At 41.3% G+C, this 19,768-nt stretch overlaps 1 protein-coding gene across 2 annotated transcripts in view; it reads right to left on the reverse strand.

Annotated features, from left to right (window-relative positions):
- The window catches only part of LOC115372249 (multidrug resistance-associated protein 4-like), a 29,844-nt gene extending 10,137 nt beyond the window's left edge, over positions 1-19,707 (reverse strand). The window contains exons 1-16 of one of the 2 annotated variants that reach the window (XM_030069976.1): positions 19,693-19,707; positions 18,667-18,842; positions 12,402-12,512; positions 10,705-10,825; positions 10,282-10,506; positions 10,075-10,164; positions 9,366-9,529; positions 6,134-6,259; positions 5,282-5,531; positions 4,157-4,264; positions 3,470-3,559; positions 3,036-3,227; positions 2,330-2,424; positions 1,968-2,054; positions 1,179-1,275; positions 52-267 (exon numbers count right to left, since the gene is read on the reverse strand). In XM_030069976.1, the coding sequence (XP_029925836.1) occupies positions 52-267; positions 1,179-1,275; positions 1,968-2,054; positions 2,330-2,424; positions 3,036-3,227; positions 3,470-3,559; positions 4,157-4,264; positions 5,282-5,531; positions 6,134-6,259; positions 9,366-9,529; positions 10,075-10,164; positions 10,282-10,506; positions 10,705-10,825; positions 12,402-12,457 (1,917 nt within the window). In that variant the 5' untranslated portion in view covers positions 12,458-12,512; positions 18,667-18,842; positions 19,693-19,707. Of the gene's footprint in view, positions 1-51; positions 268-1,178; positions 1,276-1,967; positions 2,055-2,329; positions 2,425-3,035; positions 3,228-3,469; positions 3,560-4,156; positions 4,265-5,281; positions 5,532-6,133; positions 6,260-9,365; positions 9,530-10,074; positions 10,165-10,281; positions 10,507-10,704; positions 10,826-12,401; positions 12,513-15,045; positions 15,345-18,666; positions 18,843-19,692 lie in introns of those variants that run through there. The other variant, XM_030069968.1, reaches the window with a different exon arrangement.
- Positions 19,708-19,768: the final 61 nt, after the last annotated feature.

Genomic DNA, 19,768 nt, shown 5'->3' on the forward strand with positions numbered 1-19,768 from the left:
GATGTGACATGCAGGGCAACACCTTCTGCATATATTCCACAATGTACTTACAGGAAGCTGGTCGGCCCAGTTCTCTGCTGGCAGTAAGCTGTTGTGAGAAGTGGAAGAGCCACAGGAGCGAATCGTCTTCTGGCTGAGCATTGAAAGTTTGTCGGGGTCAGCCGCCTGAGGCCGTCGCTCCTGCTCCTCGTCGCTCTTCAGCAGGGACACAAAGTCGAGGCCAGAGCACCGCAGCTCATCGTAGGTACCTTGTGCCATGACATGACCCTGGTAGACACGTAAACAACAAGAGACATTCAAAAATAAAAAATAGTTTGTGTGCCCAAAATTGATCAAGTCTTTAAGCCCCACAAGAGTTTTATTTCCTGTGTACCCTGTCTTTCACCTCCCTCTCTAACTCCAACTATTTCCATGAGAAATGAAAGAAAAAGAAGAACTAAAAGGTTACATGAGCTCTTTTAGATCTCTTTTAGGTGCAACATCAAACACACACATTACTTCTAATGGGGATCCTGTAGATGGAAGGTCATCGGGTTTACTAAAATAGACAGATCTCATGCTCTAGGCTGTTCTAAAACCTTCATCATGTTTAATGACCTCAGGGAAACACATCATGTTCTCAAGCAGTGTCTGTACTTTTCCACTTGCAAAGTAGCTACAAACTCACAAGTGTCTGTATGCGCCAAGGTCACCCTGTTATCTGTGCCATGAACATTTCATGGCAATCCACCATATAGCTTTTGAGATACTCCACTGCAATACTGACAATTTGGCCCTTTGGTGGAGCAAAAGAGAACATCATGGAGTCACCAAAACTGACAGGTTTAATCCTCTAGTCCAGTGGTTCTCAGACTTTTTTCAATACTGTGCCTCCTTTGAAATATTTTTGTCAGCCAAGTACCTGCTGGCCTGTGCAAAAATAAATAAATAAATAAATAAATAAATAAATAAACAAACAAACAAACGAATAAATGGTTGAAAAAATGCTCATGTGAAGAGATCCAACACAGCTCCATCAGTGTCTGAAACAACAACCTGAGACTCATACTACCACACAGTGTAAAGGTGTTAAGTTGCGGTGTTAAGTTGCAATAACAAAAGAAAACCAAAAGCACAGAGTATTCCCATTTGACGCAGTTGTAACTCATGTAAAGTAATCATTCAGGGTGTGCACTGACCTCCATGAGGACCACAATGTGGTCGGCGGCCTTCAGGTACTGCAGCTGGTGGGTGACGAGGATACGAGTTTTGTTCTTCAGCAGACCACAGATACACCTGGCCACAACCGCAAACACAGAAATTAGAAAAACACAGAAATTAGAAAGTGATGTCATGAGCTGTGATGTCAACGAACACAAAACTACATTTTGTGGTGATGTACACTGTTTGTCACCATGGGTCATTTTTCCTCCCAGTGGATAAAAGCTGCCTTGGTTATTTGGTTGGATATCATCAATCGGGTAAATGTCTGAACTGATTCATGTAACATGGCAAAATTTTGTGGAAAGGTTGGTCCTGAGCCACGGAAGAGCAGATGAACTTTGCATGATGTTTTAAAAAACAGGGCGTGGCCTATCAAGGTGCATAATTTCTCAACAGATTCATGTATCGCAGCAAAACCTTGTGGAAAGCTTGGTAGGCAAGAAAGAACTAATTAACCTTTCACACCACCTGGCCAAAAGGGAGCGTGATGGTGCATGTGGCCTAACACAGACAGGTGCATAACTCCAGCGACAGAATCGCTCCCCAAAAGCAACCACACACACACAACTGTTTAATGTTTAAAGGTATTAAGTAAAACATTACTACAATTATGAACACCGACTAAAGTTTAATTTGGTCAACTACGTGACTTGGAAATGTCATATCTTGCATGGCACTGGTGGTAATATGCACTCGGCTAAGTGTTATCTTTCTACTTTCAGCATGAGTTGCATCACTGTCCTGTCAGACCCCCAGCCACTCACTGTTCAAAGAGGTGTCTCCCAACTTCAGCATCCACAGCACTCAAAGGGTCATCCAGGAGGTAGATATCAGCATCCTGGTACACAGCTCTGACGACACACACACACACACATCATGCATTGTCATGGACCACTGAGGAGAACAACGTGAATTCACCTTGCCTGAGTTAATAAACTTCAGAGTGTTGTGTACAGCCCGAGACAACTTTGCATTATACGATTTGTGAGAGTGCAGAAAATTAAAATTCTTACGTCTTTATATTTAGGCCTAACAAAACCTCTTAATTGCTACGGTAAAACGTAGCCCTTTGTGGCTTGTTGTTAGTTAAACTGCTTATTGGTGGTACTTGTGACCGATCTCTCACCTCGCCAGGTTAACACGAGCTTTCTGCCCCCCGCTGAGCGTGGCTCCTCTGTCCCCGATCAGCATCAGGTCTCCGTCTGGGAGCAGCCCCAGGTCCTGCACACAGAGGGGGCTTTCTGAATTCACAAATAATTATAACCACTTCCCTGGAAAAACTCCACTATCAACACTGGTAACTTGGGTGTCTATGCCAAATGCTTCAAACATGTGTATAGAGAACCAGTGTAATACTGATGCCATCCAGCAGAGATGTCACTCTATCTTACAGGTGCATCCCACAATGCAATGTTTCAATATATAACTGTATTTTTGACATATTTTGAAATAGAATTATATGAAGTTTTTAGAGCAAATGTCCACATGTGAGAATTCAGTGTGGCTACGGTTTGGACAACTCGGAAAAAAGTGACGATAGTTGACATGGAAGTCAATGTCTTGATGAAGCTCAGAGAGTTAATGTGCACACTTGGCAAAATTCATTCTAGCAGGATTATTGATTATCAGAGCTTGTTGTGTGATGATATGCTGTGTAAATAAGACAGCTTCGGAGTTTTGTGCTCTCATACAAAATGCTACCGAACCGAACCAGGCAACCGAACCACTGGATACACAGAGGTGAAAATGCTATTGAACCTCTTGTCTCAGCCTGGTTAAGTCAGATTTATTTCCTTAAAAGCCCTCTGTTGTACTGAAGTGCTGTCTCTCACCTTCTTGAGGGCACAGGCCCTGAGGACCTTCTCATATTTCTGGGTGTTCAGCTCCTTGCCAAACAGGATGTTGCTGCGGATGGTGCCAGGGAACACCCAGGGCTGCTGGGAGGCGTAGATCAGCTGACCTTTGACCCTCAGCACCCCCTTGTCGCGAGGCAGCTCTCCCAGGATGGAGCTCAGCAGGGATGACTGGGAGAATATGAATATAAGGGACACATAAGCTAGTGTGCAAGTCAAACATACAGTTGGCAGAGTTAAGCATTTCGTCCTTTGTTGGCATTAAGACTTTCTGTAAACTGTTTACATTTTGTAAGCTATGTACTTATGTACCAGGATGTGGGTTGAAAGCTCTCTCACTTTGCTGACTGTTGTAGCCCAGACCATTCACCAAGTAAGCCAACAGCTAAGCTAGTTTATGCAGGCTTTCTGACCTTTCCAGCCCCGACTGGTCCAATGACAGCAACGAGTTGACGCGACTTCACAGTGAGAGAGACGTTCTGCAGAGACGGTGCGTCCAGACTCTGAGAGGGAGGAAAGCCAGCACATGTAACACTTGGAAATATATAAAACTGTGTAGAGTTTCCATTCCAGAAAGGATTTCACATTTGTTGGTTCCAGAAGCTACGTTTCATTTCTACTTCATAGACAGGTTGTGAATAGAACGGCCCCAATGTAACCCCAACCTGCTGCATTTTGAAAACTTCTTAAAAAGCTTGTTGTTTGTTGCACATAGTACATGCAATTGAAAATTAAAAACCAACAAAGGCAGACCCAGGTGAGTAATTCTGTGTGCATACAAGAGCTGTTTAGTCTGAATACCTGGACACCCAAAGTGACGAGTTGACATTACACTACAGTGAAAGGAAAGGACTACCTTTCCCTTGGACTTGTATGGACTTGTAAATCGATTTATGGTTGGAATTCGGAAAGCAATTCGGAAAGCAATCTTCTAAATTATATGTTGCTCTATTTATATGTGCCCATGGCTGTCAAAATGGTTCAAATCAAAAACCCATGAGGATTTTGGGGATGTATTGGAGCATACATATATAGATGTACTGTGTGCAGCAATTCTTTAAATAAATGTTGCATATTACATTTCCGGATAGGATATTCACCTTATCCCAGTAGCAGGTCAAATTATGAAGTTCAAGGGAATTTTTGTTATTTTCCTCCTCAGGTAGTGCAAAGCCTCGTCGGTCAATCTCATCCAGCAGAAGGAAATTCTGTGAGAGGGTTAATAGATGTTGAATATCTTCATGACCATACACAGTGAATGTGATCATCATCAAAAGCCATACATATGCAGTTGTCAGAAAATGTGTACATTTTGTCTTCTTTTACAGCACTTTCCAATGCAATTAAGACTGGTGGTCTAGAGCAATTATGCTATGTATGTGGTGGAAAACACATAGACTTTAGTGGCTGTTTTAACTCAGATAGGATGGCAAAATACTGATAGATGGGTTTCAAGCAATAATAGAAATTTGAATAGCAACCTTGAACTGCTGTGCAATTTACAATAGTTGTGGCCCAGAACACAGATTCAGCAAGTGCCAGTCACAAAATAAAAATTTTCAAAAGACATCATATAGCTAAGGCTAAGCTATAGCTAATTTATAACAGCTATGGCAAAATCGAACGTAAGAAATCTAACAGCAACATCCACACAGTTGCCCAACACTTCCTCTGGTTATCAAACACAGTAGGGTTAGGCCAATCAATACCAATGTAATCTATAGTATACAACTGTGATCTGTGGCTGAACAAACACCAGTTCTATGCTTCAATTAGGTACTAATAAATAATAGAAAAATCTCCTGGAAATCTCCTGTTACAGGACTGTTGGAGGTGTCAAGACGGACGCCGGGCTCGTTTGAGACCATTCTGACATCAGAAATAAAAGCCTTTGTGTAATATGGGAATTGACTATTTCCTAAAAAGATTTCAGGTTGATGGTCATGATTTGCATGACTTGCTGTGCTTTCCTGCAAGAATGATGATACATGATGAACATCAGTTGAAGTTTGGTGGGAACTGAACTGTTTCAGAACAAGAAGAGCAAATCTGTGGACAGTCATAAATTAGATGTGTGCTTGTCTACCATAGCTATTTCAAACAAGCTGTACCGTGTTTTTGAAGTGGGTCATAAAAATTCCCTCCTGCAAGCTGATATTTGAATCAAGGCTTCCACACATAAGAGCCTGTCTAATACTGTACTTTACAGCACAAAAAAGACTTACCTTAATCCTACGAATGCTCACTACCGTCTCTGACACCTTCTCAATGGCCAGTGCAAAAAACAGGGTGACAGTGAGCTTGATTGTACCGTAGAGGGACACCGTAACAAACACACGACTGGCAGAGATGGGATTTCCCAAAAGAACAAAGACAGTGAAGGTGACAAAGACAATGATCTTGCTGCTGGCAAAGAAGGAGGCCATGTTGAGCCCTCGCAAATAGGAGGTCCTCATGATCTCACGGATCTCTTTCCTGGAAAAAGGAAACGAGGAACAGTAAGAGTTCCACCAAAATAGTATTTTAGTTTTTCAGAAGCAACGGATACTGTCATAAAATTTGGCAGATTTTTTTCTGGTAAGTCTTGCGATGCTGTGTCCTATCAAATTTATGTTAAAAACAATGCCACCATGCCAATTAATGCTTCCACTGATTTGGCTGTTATTTTTTTATTTGTTTTTTCGCTGAGGATTACGTGCCTGCAGCTTTGCACCTGCTGAGCACAGAAGCCTTTCTACTGCTCCTGCCAATGTGATTGGGCTGAGCTGTATTGATGTCACATCATAGATCAATAAACACCATAGTTCTCTCTTTTCAAACAAAATTGGCTTCCAGTTATTGTGGCGAAATTGGTTCAAGTCTTATCAACAAGACAGCGATTAACTGCAGTGGCAACTACATATCTGAAACTAGTTCCTCTGGTTTCAAGATCTCCTCCAACCAGCATTAATACATTCTGTAGATACTATGCGAATGATACTAATAATTATGATAAAAATCACAGGTGCAGACATTTAACAGTTTCTGATTTATCCCTGAGCAAATACCAAGAAAAAAAATCTTATTTACATCATTACCTTCTGACTTCAGTAACCAGAGCTGAAAACATTTTTTCCCAGGCGTACATCTTGATGATCCTGATTCCAGACACCACTTCATTCATAATGCGGATTCTACTGTCAGTAAGGACAGCTGTTTTACTCCTACAACAAAAAGTAACAGTGAAGTTCATTTAAGTTAGGGTCATAAAATACCATGCCATCACTGCATAATGACTTCAGTGATAGCCAGCCAAAACTGTGATGTCTAATTTCCGGCCATGTGCAGTTCAAAGTTCAACAATAACTTAATCATTTGCTATCTATGTACCATTGGGAAATTGTATGGGAAGTGCAACAGGGTTGTGAAGGTACTTGTCAAGGCACAAGCAGATCTTTACAGAATAAAGCAGGAGAAGCTTTGTCAGGGGGAATCAGCAAGATGTGCTAAGGTAGTTTGACAAGCTAAGCAAGAACAATAGGTGGAGAGCGACAGTGCCAGAAGCAAAGGATTAAGGCTGTTTTATGGTTAATAATGTGTCAACGCTTGGGTTGCTGTCTTATGAAAAGTATGGCATAACAGTGACGCATTTATGCTCAAACAAAGGAGAGGGGGATGTCTGCGGCACAGGCTGTCATCTCCAGGGAAACAATGCTCGAGATGGAGTCGCACGCATAGCTTCATGCTTTCTTCTGTGTTGTTTGTTTCTGACATTTTGAACAGAGAAACATTTTCTTCCTCAAGCCTTCATCAGTGTCATCACGCTGACAAAGGCCAACAGCGGAAAACATTTCGTCTTTGTCTCTGAGACATTATGTTTTTGGCTGTTAGACTTCATCAGTGTCAATGCCACTGATGGCCAAAAACATTTTGTCTCATTGATAATGAGCCTTCATTAGTCATTAGTCTTCAGCGTCATTGATGACACTGATGAAGTCTAATGGCTGAAAACGTTTTGTCGCTGTTCAAAACAGATTAAATAGACAAGAGCATGGGAAGAGCGACTCCATTTTGAATATCACGATATGATTTTAAGAGGAACACATCAGTAGTCAAGGTGCGATGGTCACAACAAGGGCCCATAGTTATGTCCATGGAAGCCAACTCTATCGATTTCTCTGCAAACCTATTTGCAGACAACAAATCTTTTCACCACTTAGCAGCTAATATCTTATTCCCTTTGGCTGACAAAACTCTTGGTCCATCCAACCAATGAGAATTTAAGACAAATGATAAGTGTCTACAACCTTACAGAGTTTGACAAGTACATCACACTGTCTGACAACACATACGGTTAGGTCCACAGGTATTTGGACAGTGACACAATATTCAGAATTTTGCCTTTGTACACCACCACAGTGGATTTGAAATGGAGTGATCAAGGTGCGACTGAAGCACAGACCTTCAGCTTTAGTTTGAGGGGTCAAATGAAAATATGGAATTGATCTTTTAGGAATTACAGCCAGTTTTATACATTGTCACCCCATTTTCAGAGGCTCAAAAGTAATTGGACAAACTATACACAACCCATAACTACAATTATAAGGATTATATTCAATATTTGGAGGAAATTCCTTCACAGCCTAAGAATGTCTTAAGTCTGGAACCCATGGACAACATCACCAAAATCTGAGTTTCCTCCCTTGAGATGCTCTGCCAAGCCTTTACTGCAGCTGCCTTCAGTTTGGTCTTCAGCAGGTGAAAAGCAGTTCAGCTGGGTTGAGGTCTGACGACTGACTTGGCCGTTGAAGAATACTGCACTTCTTTACTTCAGGAACTCTTGGGTTGCTTTCTGGGTCACTGTCCATCTGCACTGTGGAGCACCGTCCTAACAATTTTGTGACATTTGGCTGAATCTGAGCAGATAGTATAGTCCTACTTCCATCAGCAGTCACAGCATCAATAAAAACTACTGACCCAGTTCAGTTGGCAGCCATACAAGTCCACGCCATAACACTGCCTCCACCATGCTTGACAGATGATGTGGTATGCTTTGAGTCAGGAGCTGTACATTGCTAAGGACCCCTGCTTTCATTCTCCAAACTTCTCTCTTTCCATCATTCTGGTAATCTTCATTTCATCTGTCCAGAGAACCTGGTTCCAGAATCGGGCAGGCTTTTTTAAGATGTCTTTTTGTAAAGTCTAATCTGACCTTACTGTTCTTGAGTGACACCAGTGGTTTGCACCTTGCTGTTTACCCTCTCTATTTATTTTTTGACATCCCTAGATGTTGTGAATGGGTTTTTCTTCACCAGCGAAAGAATTCTTCGGTCATCCACTTTAGATGTCTTCTGTGGTCTTCCAGTTTTTTTGGTGTTGCTGAGCCTATAACTGCACTCCTTCTTTTTCAGGATTTACCAAACCGTTGAAATGTCTACTCCTGAATTTGTTGCTATCTGTCTGATAGTTTTTGTTTTGCTTTTTGAGCCTAATGATGGCCTCCTACACCTGCATGGACACCTCTTTGAATCGCATGTTGAGGGTTCTGATAAACACCTACCAAATGCAAACACTTGGAATGAACTCCAGACCTTTTATTTTCCTAATGTGTCATGGAATAACTGGGGAAAAGGCCACACCTGGTCATGAAACTACTTTTTAGTCAAGTGTCCAATGACTTTTGAGCCTGGATTGGATTTGAAATGGAGGGCAAAATTACTTATGGACCTAACTGTATTTCTGTCTTTAGGACATCATTTTGGCTGTTAGACACTGTCAACACATGTCTTATAACCATAAAAAAGCCTTTATTTTGAATATAGTTTAGAAACATTTGAGTACTGGATTGTGTAGGACTGGAATCAAAGTTTGAGCAAGCACTGGTTTGCCATTTCCCTAAAATCTCAACAACATAGGATGGCCCTGAGACAACTACATGCTCTAGTGCAGGGCTATTCAATTACAAATTCAGTTGGGCCAGATTTTTAACCGAGACCTTAAGCAGGGCCAGACATCATCGTCAATTTTTCGTTTAAGGGTTGAAAAAGACATACTTTTGAGCCGCTAGCATCAGTAACTTTCAAAACAACACGCTGCAGTGTGAGTTGGTTGTGTGTTGCTAGGCAACGTGGAGTGTTGCATTCACTTTCTGAACTACTGCAGGGATTTCGAGTTCATTCTCGCGAATGTTTTTCTCTGCTTTTTTGGTTGAACCACGAGCTGGGCCACTCGGGAATTGCTTCTGGGCCGCATGTGGCCCGCGGGCCGCCAATTGAATAGGCCTGCTCTAGTGGGTGACAAACTCATTCTTCAACTTTCCTCATCCCTCACCTTAAGATCCCAAAGAGCTTGCCAAACCAGGTCTGCATGGGCATCATGAGGGAAATGACTGCCACGCCAGCCAGACATGAAGGGCCAATTTCGTACCACAGGAAGAAAATGATTACCACAGCCTGAAGGGGTCCCACCCACAGGTAGTGCATGTTGAGTGTAACCTACAAAGACACTGGTTAATCATGAGCTCAAGCATGAAGAAAATAAAACTGAAAACAACAACAACAAAAATTGAATATTGGACAAAATAATGGGCCAGTTTTATGAGATCTGCTTCATTTCACTCCTGTGTACTTTTTATCTGCTTTTGTTATTTTGTTATATTTATATCAAAGAACTTGCAGGAAAAAAACAACATAAAAGGGAAAATAACAGTTTTAGTAAGTTGTTGGGTCACCATGAGACGCTAGAACAGCGTCAGTGCACTTTGGCATAGATTCAACAATTACCGGGATAGCACACCACAATTTTTGCTTGTTTTTCCTTTAATTGGTTAAATTGGTAATGTGCACATGAAGTCACGTGAATAAAAATTCCTTTAAACTTTCTCTTGGTCTCTTTAAGAAAATGTGATTTGCACTGATCAATTCTGTCCATGAGAAATATCCAAAATAAAAATATTTTTTAATTTTAATTTTATTTATTTATTTATTTTTTAATCTAGTTTTGTGTTGGATGCATGTCTTTGTGCATGGAGTGACTTTACCTCATCAAAGCGGTTGACATCATTCGAAAGGAGGTTCACAATTTGCCCAGTGGTCGTTCTTCCTAAGGCTTCACTGCTAAGACCAAGTGCCTGAAGGAAAGGAATTTCACTTTAACTGTCAGATGAAATTCAGCAAAAGTGTACACGTGTGAAAGGAGTCACTTGCATTCTTGTGCATTATATAGTCTAAAAGACCAGAATACAGACCTTCCTGTAGATCATATGACACATGGCCACCCTTATCTTCATGCCCATTCTTTGGACATGGTAGTAGTAGAGATGTTGGAAGATAGTCAGTCCAAAGGTGGAGAGAGCCATCCCAGCAGCATAACCATAGGCCCAGTAAAGACTTGTCATGTCCTCGGGGTCATAATTCTCAAAGTACTGGATTAGTTTCCCCATAAGAACAGGCTGGACCACTTTAATTGCCTCCTTAATGATAAAGAGAGCAACAAAACATCTTGAGATACTGGAGAAGTCTGAGTTTCAGAGCATCACAAGGTCACTTTTGATGGAGACAGGCACTGATTAATAACTTTTTATGAACACAACCAGTCATTTTTCATGTCACCCCAATGAATGTTTCTGACAAAAATTCTTTTTAAAAAGTTCAAAATAGCCACAACCTACCATCAAAAATGTAAATACCCCGAACACTGCATAGGATTTTCCATAGCACTTGAGTAGAGCTTTGGTGAGTTTTGGCTTCCGAAGTTCTTTGCCAGCTTTTCTAACCTCATATTCCCAAAACCTGCAAGAGCATGAAACGGTTTACTCATGCAACATTTGAACAAAAAGAATAGCTTTTTTTTTTAAATTCATTCATTTGCTAATTTTTTTTTTTTTTTTGTAAAAGCAAAAAATGGGGTGCATTCAGAGCAAGAGTAAGAGGAGAAATTCCTTACAACAGTCCCTGCACAACCCTGGCATGACCAAGGGATGTCTAATGACATTAATGGTGGCCTGTGCACCTCTATAAATTGCATTACATCTGTATTAGTGGTTACTTCAAATACCACAAGAAAAAGACAAACCTGCACACTATGCAACTGCTACACCATATGGGCAAGAGTACTGAGCCACCTCCACATTACATCTACAGGAGCTTTTCTGACATCCCATTCTAAATCCATAGGCATTAATATGGAGTTAGCCCACCTTTGCAGCTACAACAGCTTCCACTCTTCTGGGAAAGCTTTCTACAAGATTTTGGAGCATGTCTGTGGGAATTTTTGTCAGTTCATGCAAAAAAGCATTTTTGAGGTCAGACACTGATGTTGGACGAGAAGGCCTGGCTCGCAATCTCCGTTCAAGTTCACCCCAAAGGTGTCGGATGGGGTTGAGGTTGGGGCTCTGTGCGGGCCAGTCTTCCACACCAAACTCACCCAACCATGCCTTTATGGAGCTTGCTTTGTGCACTTCTGTTTTGCAATAATACCACTTACATCTGATGGTGGAATATCTAGGAGGGAAGAAATTACACCAACTGACTTGTTGCAGCGGTGGCATCCTATTACACTAGTATGACACACCTGTGGCAATGGGACTGAATGAAACACCTGAATTCAGTGATTAAACCGTATGTCCCAATACTTTTGTCCTTATAGTGTATTTGTCCCGTGTACCCAAGAGAAGTGGGGGCAGTATTTGTTTTGTGGCTACATAATATTGAGAAATGAAGTTCATTTGGATTTTAGATCACCCAGCACTGGGAGTTTTTACATGCAGCAGCTGTCATTTGTGAAAGGAAAATACACATTTTGGGCAGCTCAGACTTCCTGATTGCTAATTGACTGGATCATCCTGTCGTCTGGCCCTGGGCCATCCTGTCGTCTGGCCCTGACCTTTAATCCTGTGGGCATGAACACGAACACTTTTCATGCCTTTTTATTCCCATTCGGAATTACATCCCATCTGATCACTGTTACAATACCTTCCCTAACCTTTTGATCCCTGCCTATTTACATAACGTCCGTAGTCACTGTATAAAGGTCTTCCTCTGACATTGCTCTTGGTCAGCTCACTGCCCCAGATACTGTCTGCGTTAGTTAGTTCACCAGTATGCTTGTGTCCTTCAATAAACTCACATGATTACAGCAAACTTCTAGACTGGACTGCAGTGGTTTTTCTTCAACACATTTAAACACCATAATATCCTGACCTGATTAACCCACCTGCATTTATGCTAAAGAAAGAAATGCCTGTGTGCTCGACTTTGACTGCTAAAATTCAATCAGAGCAACATGCATAATTCCTCACTTGCGGAAATGATCTAATGTTGCACAGAGCTGGAGGTGCAGGAGATGCCGGTGCAGGGCTTGACATACCTTTGCAGCTCGTCTCCCAGTCTCTTGGATCGATCCTCCGGAAGAATCCTGTACATGTCATTTTCCTCAAGCCTCCGTTTGTATCCAGTGCGCAATAAGGGCGTTAACCAGCTAGTATGAGAAAGTAATAGAGCAGATAAAGACTTGCATTAGCCACATAAATGAAAATCAGCAGAGTTGTGGTTTTAAAAGCCAGCAATGCCTGTAAAACTGGAAACATATAGGAAGAGTTGCACTGCAGCGTGTTAAGACCACACACACTGGGAAAAAAAAAAGTGTTCTCATTTATAGCATTCATTTTAGTGTTTCACTATAGGATACACCGCTGCTCTTTTCCTTAGGAGCATTTATCTCATTATGCCAGTCATGAGTGGCTGGTGATCATGATGCCCTTGTCAAGTAGATGGAATTTCTTTCAGTCCATCTCTGAGCCCGAGGGTGTTACCAGTGTACGTTTTACCAAAATTGCAATAGGTAAGAATAACAATGGTCTTCCACCTAACTGAACAGGACCACAAAGAAAAGAAAAACATAGCAGGGTTCAATTGCTGCACAACCTAGATAGGTATATACTTAGGGCTGCTAGTGTTATTACTAGTAATGATAATTCACGAGGGGTATTTTCAAGTGAAGCCCTTGTAAAATGTCTTCAGGCTGATACTGGGCAGATAAGCTTGAAGCACACATACTAAAAGGCCACACTTGTATTGCTGCTTTGGTGGTGAGCCGTGTGATACACAAGAGTTCATTACAACAGGCAGACAGCCTCCCAGCGTCTTATGCTGTATCACAGCCTCAGCAGAGGTAGGACAAACCTTGTGAAACTGATCAACTTTCCATGTTGTGATTGACCATTTACCTAAATTCCACAAGTCAACTAGTGCATTTTCACTGTGTTGGTGCTTGGCTGGAGGTGGGGGCATCTGCATGACTGGAGTGAGTGAATGAGTGAAACTGTACTGACTTTAAAAACATGACTACACATCAGCATGTCAGCCTGCAGCTGTTGATGCCTGCGTGATCTCTGCCATAGTGCCTGGCCTACACGAGTGCGTGCTGGATTTCCCTCATGTAGTCTAAACAGTGCATACCTTAATTCCATGAGCACTTCACCCTCTAAAAAGCATTAAAAAACACATCCATAAAATGATTCACATGGAGAGCCAGGTCTAACCAGTTATTAGGAGCTGCTATCAATCACCTAAGGATAAAGTGTGATGCTAAACTGTATGGGCAGCCTGGAGGACCTGCTGGAGGGCCTGCTTCTCCCCTGCTTTTTTGATGGATTTCTTCTTTTATTAATACTTAATGCTAAAACAAAATGCTGAAAATGGAAATTGTGCTTTAACAGCTGTCTTTTCCACAGCGTTAACGGTTTATTTAGGGTGGATTTTTCCTTCAAAGCCCAAATCCACACTGCTCCTTACTGCTGAATCACTGTTGCAAAACCACAGACTCAATTACTAACTGACGCTTTTCAAAGTTAAGCGGACTGCCTGACAGTATTGGGTGATTTATGTGAAAAAGGCAAGTTACTCACTGCTTTCTACAAATTGGAATCATATTACTTTGCTAAATACACTCTGTAAAGAGTAATTAGATTACTAATTACTCTACTTTTGCATGCTTTTCTAAAACCCAGGTCAGATTATTATCATAATAAATAAAATGAAAATCTGATTTTAGAAAAACAGACGGTAGGCAGACTGGTCGGAGCAAACATTCACCAGACTAGGCTGAAATCTCATCTTACATAATATTAGATGTCTTTCAAAAGTCCCATGTTCAAGTAATTTAATGAATGCAAATTTTATTAGCACAGTAACTGTCACAGAATAACTGAAAATGAATACGCAATCCTAATTACTAGGGAAAACAACCTAATTACAGTAATCAGAACAAAAGTAATCTAATTACTCCCAATACTGCCGTCTGACAAACAAAGCAATAAATAATGATAAAACAATAAAAAAAAAAAAAAAGCTGATTCTACTTTTACATGACATGAAAGGTTTCCCTGTCAGAGAAAAAAATGCCTAAAACATGGGCCTGAGATATGACATGTATATAACATCTAAAAAATGTTATGTAATGTATTTGAATCAACTCTGGGTGGTGAAAGTTGTGAAAGGCTTGTTTTCCATTTACAAGTCACTCTGGCTCCCACATGGAAATAACATGGATGGATAAACCCTGGATGACAACTTTAAAAGCTTCACAAACAAGCTAGGGCAACTTCTTTGGAAATTTAATGCAATTTAAACAAGGTGGTGAGTTCTAATTTTAAAAAAGTAAAAAAAAAAAAAAAAAAAATGCACTGTAGTTTATTACAGAATCAAATGCAGCAAAACACATAATAGAGTTCAAGGTACTGTATGGGTGAAATGCCCCTTTAACTATTTTATTACTAAGTGCAAATGCATTCCACTCCAAATGCTAAAAAGTTTTGAATTAACTTGCAGGTTTGGACCAGAAACACAATTTTGACTTTTATTATTTTATTTGGTCTGACTGCCCCAGGATGTTTCACATCCTTGAATTAGGGACCATGCAATGAAACATCTCTGTTGAGATCATTTTGTACCAGCCCGCATTTATCCAGCTTCTAAAGCGAATATTTTCACATATCCTGCTGTTTACTCACCACATAAAGATCCTTGAGATGAATTTGGCTTTTGCGAGAGGGTTACTTCTGTGCTCTCCATTGTTTAGCTCCATACTTAAGTGGTTCTCGCTCAGATGTACTTTAGTCCCACATGTGAATGGTCCACTACACACCCCGCAGGATCTTTATGTACTCTCTGGTGATATGGTGCTGCCTTCAGGTGCGGTCGGAAATATCATTACTAAAATGATCGGCCCGACAAGACGCGATAATTAGTCCTCCAGCGGAAGAAATGTTTCATTCAAGTTCACGAGAAATTTACATTTGGAAGGGGTAAAATATGCAAGATATAAACCAAACTAATAAAACACATATTATATAGTGCAGTCTAGGTACACACTTTTCCCTTTCTTCAGCCCAAAGACGGTGTGACACCTGTAGTCTGGGCTTTTCGCCAGCGCGTTACAGTTACATTCTGGGCGCTCAGTTTTCCGAGGAGCACAGGAATGCAGCAACTGCACCACCTCTTTACGCCGGGAGGTCCAGTAAACTCGTGCGCTTCCCTCAGTCGAGCCAGTGCCGCAAAAATCAACCGCACCTTCGGGTTTCCTTTAACGTTACTCACAACTTGTGGTCAAAGTCTTGTAAAACTCTCCGCTTTTATCGTTTCAGGGACGCCAGCTCTCACGTGTGACGCGCTTTCACCTTCAGTCCATTCCTGTCAAAACGCCTCTGGTACGAAAATGGTTAAGCCAAGTGGACGTCACAGACACCGTAACCCCTGATTGGCATGTGTAGAGGCGTAGTCCTGTAAGAGGCTACTCACATTCCACTCACATTACCCTGGTCGTGCCGTGCCCAAGCACGTTTGACAGCAAAATCCGGATTATTTGACTAGTGTGACCGCTCCATTCCGTGCTTGAATACAGTACACTTGCCACGCTCTGGCACGGTTGGTAAGTTTAGGGCGTTCATGCACGAGCACAAGTACTGTCACGCATGCAGCGCACTTGGATACGACGTAAATCATGCGACCGTCCTTCCCCGTTTCCTCCTGCCTCTGCAAAATCGGTTAATGCGCGCAGCTCAATCCGTTGCGCAATCAATAATCAACCATGACGTCTTTGTCATTGTCTGTTTTGATGCTGCAACCGCGTAAACAAAAGTCGATTTATAATGGTATATATGGCAGTCTGTGTGCGCGGCGCACCTGTCAGATCCGGCAGACCTGACCGGGTGGGCGTGCATACCGTGCAGTACTGGCCGGCACTGTGCCTTCTGCCGTCGGACAGAAGCCGGGTCTGCTAGATCAGGTGGGCCGGCCGCGGCACCGCCCGCTGTGCGCGGCCACCCGGTCGGGTCCGCCGGATTTGACAGGTGCGCTGCGCACACAGACTGCCATAGCAGCCAGCTGACATGCCAGTCAGTTGGACGATTTCTGAAGGAGGAACTTACCTCCGAAACTGTCAAGGTAAATCCCTTAACCTATGTCTGATTAAAAGGAAGACATGATGAATGTTTTTGAACTATATCGATTTATAATGTCGTCGGGCCATGTGTGTGTCGTATTTCAACGTGTTGCGCACCGAGGGCAATCGCTTGAATGCGTTTGGGCTTTGGTTAATGTGAATGCAGGCCAACAGGGGACTGGGGAGGGGGGCATGTTTGCTTTAGCACGGTCCTATAGGCAATGACCGTGGCTGTGGGCCTCATTTACAGCGGTTGCGCACGGACAAAATCATGAATAGCCTTTGCTCGCTTTGATCTGAACGTCATCTAAAGCTATCTCTCAGTTTCCAATTATTTTATTATGTGCCGATAAGCGGTGGAATAGTCAGGACAAACGAAGTTGTTAAATAAGGAGTATTATGCAAGAACTGGTGGTGCGTAATCATGCGCCATGGCTATTTTTGGCACAAGGCGCATTCCGCTACTCCGGCTGAGACGCATGATAGTCATAACACAGCGATGTTGTGAGTGTTTTTTTGGTGCAGTGTGTCTATAAACAAGGTGATATTGTGGCCTGTAGACCTCTGCTTCACCTGTTGCAGTGCGATCAGCCACACCTGAGTCTCCCTCCTTATGCGGTTAGCTCCAATAATGTCCACAGTAATGACGCTCGTCTATGAGCTCTACTGTTCCCGGCCCTAGATAAATGCTCTTTACTGGCATCTGCGTTTATGTCAGACCACTTCCTATTTACTGCAGTCAGCGTCCCCACCTAACTCAAGCAGAGATGATAATTTTAAGAGTTTTTTTTAAATTTTTTTAGTTTACAAAATGTTTACAAATTGCAAAACAACTAACTGGATGGCCCCCACAAGTAATGAGTCAGTTTGCAGCAGTGCAGGCTCTGATGCTTATGAACAACAGATAAAATCTGTATTCAGCAGTATAATTTTGTATTTTAAAAAGTATTTAAAAACTAGAGATATTGTGTTAGTGTCATGTCATACTAGCAGGGAGGGTTCATATATAGCTTGATAAAAGTTTCAGTTTGTACAGTATAAATAACTGTTGGCGTATAGTCATATAGTTGGAAAAAAAATGAACAATTATGAAAGTATGTGAAGAACAACAAAACTGGAGTATTCAGTACTCTTGGGTATACGACCTGTTTGCATTTGTCCACAAAGGGTTATAAAAAAAAAAGAAAAGCTGCAACAGATATTTAATTTGGATTAATTTGTCCTATTAAAAATTTATGGAAACACCAAGTTTTAATCTTATTTCTTCAACACTAAACTCAACAACTCTGTATTTGCAGGTCCAAGAACTCACCAATAGATGGCACTAAGAGCCCAATTATGCAATCCAGGGGAAATTATTTCCTTGCTGTCAAACAACAAATATGAGGATACATCTGCAATGAACACTGAGCAATGAAACCAGTTGGTGTTGAAAGATTCAGTTTATCCTCTGTGTGGGTTTAACCCTTTGAAACCCGAGCAAATTCACTTCACTTAGTTCAAAAGACAGGGGAGAAAGGCAATGAGCAACAATCAAATATACAAGGAAATGACCTGAAATTAAGCAACAACAAAAACAAAAATATGGGGGGGGCTACGAAATAGCAAATGAATAAATAATTAAATAATATATAAATATTTATTAAGTGTATAGTTAGCAATAGTATGTTTTTGATAATTTTCTAGTAATTTTCCCTCTTTTTTGTCATTTTCAGGTCACCTTCTTATAACTTATTAATTTCTCCGGGTCATTTTTTGCTAAGCTTCTATTTTTTTTTTTTTTTTTTTAAATCAAGTCAATTAATTTAGATTTCAAAGGGTTAAAGGCTTATCAAAGGCGTTAAAAAGTGCAAATGCATACCAGCAACACTCTGAAGTCAAGTAAAATGTTTTGTTTCTTTACTTTATCCTGATTCCTGAACTGATTGCAGTTGCTTTCTGATGTTTTACTGGGACAAACTGGTCCAGACAGAAATGTAATGCCACAACTCAGTGGCAGCAGGCATAAATAAACTCCCCAACACTGTCAGCTGACAACTAACATGGCTACACGGCTGTTAGACATTGCTTAAAAAGTGAATTGAAAGCATACAGGAGCCAATTCATCGCCTACAATGCCTGCATTGATTCACTAAATGGCTTCATAATTTAAAGATTTTTGGGCAACAACACTCACTAACCAAAGGCTTACCTTCATTACAACAAAACATTGCTGATCCCAGCTCTGGCACTACACAGAGTGTGATTAGAAGTTTCCATTGGCTGTCCATCTGCGCGTCAGCAGTTACGGCCTGCATCCCGGGTCCCAGCTGTTGCTGTGTCACATCTTGTTTACACCAGGGGCCAAGGCTACATTTGACCTAGTTGCTGAAAAGCCCGAGAGGCAATGTCAAAGGCACACCACAGATACACAGAGATAGAGGGGAGAAAAGAAGGCATGTTGTCATGGCCATGAAATGATATTTGGAGGCTTGATATTGGCTTGGCGCCTTAACAGGAGGGGCAAACAATCAACAAATGTACATCGGGTGATCTACTTGTAAATAACAATCTTGGGGACTACAAGTCAGCAGAGGACACCTTCAAAGTAAACAGTCCTCAATGATACTCTGTCATCAATATCCATATATTTTAAAATAAAGCAAAACACTGAATATGTAGGCATTCCTGGCTGCCTATTAGACATCAGAAGTAAAAACCTTGACATTTCAGTCACAAATTGCATAGACGTTAGACGTCCATGTTACAGATTTCAGCATTTTGTGATAAATCGTGCTTTTAATGGAGTGTTGTGTTATTTGTCTTCCATGCTAAATTTGTGAGGACTCGTTGGAAATAGGAATTGTGTCTTAATACTTTCATTCTATGACCTTTCCATTCTCAAGTTGCTAAAACCTGCACTGTGCATGTCATACCCGTATTTCTGGCTCACTAAAATTGTAGATGCTCTCCTCTGTCCTGATGCTACCACAAAACAAAGTGTGAAAAAAATCATGGTCATAATAGAATACTCTGTATTTTTGACCAGATCTGGTGACCAGCGCTGCAATAAACTCGTTTGCTTTTTATCTCAGTAGATACACTTCAGAGTTACTATGACCTTCTCGACTTCTATCATGGATTTTTTTTTAATCACATTCCACATGATAACATTATTGGCTTTGACACAGGGTTTGTTGCATGTCATACACTCTGTCTCATCTCTCCTGTCACTCACCACTGTAAAGGCCAGAGGATCAAAAGCTGCAAATGAGAAAAAAAAAAAACATTGTGGAGGAGTGAAATACAAACAT

Source organism: Myripristis murdjan, chromosome 2, assembly GCF_902150065.1.
Source record: "Myripristis murdjan chromosome 2, fMyrMur1.1, whole genome shotgun sequence".
NCBI lineage: Eukaryota > Metazoa > Chordata > Actinopteri > Holocentriformes > Holocentridae > Myripristis > Myripristis murdjan.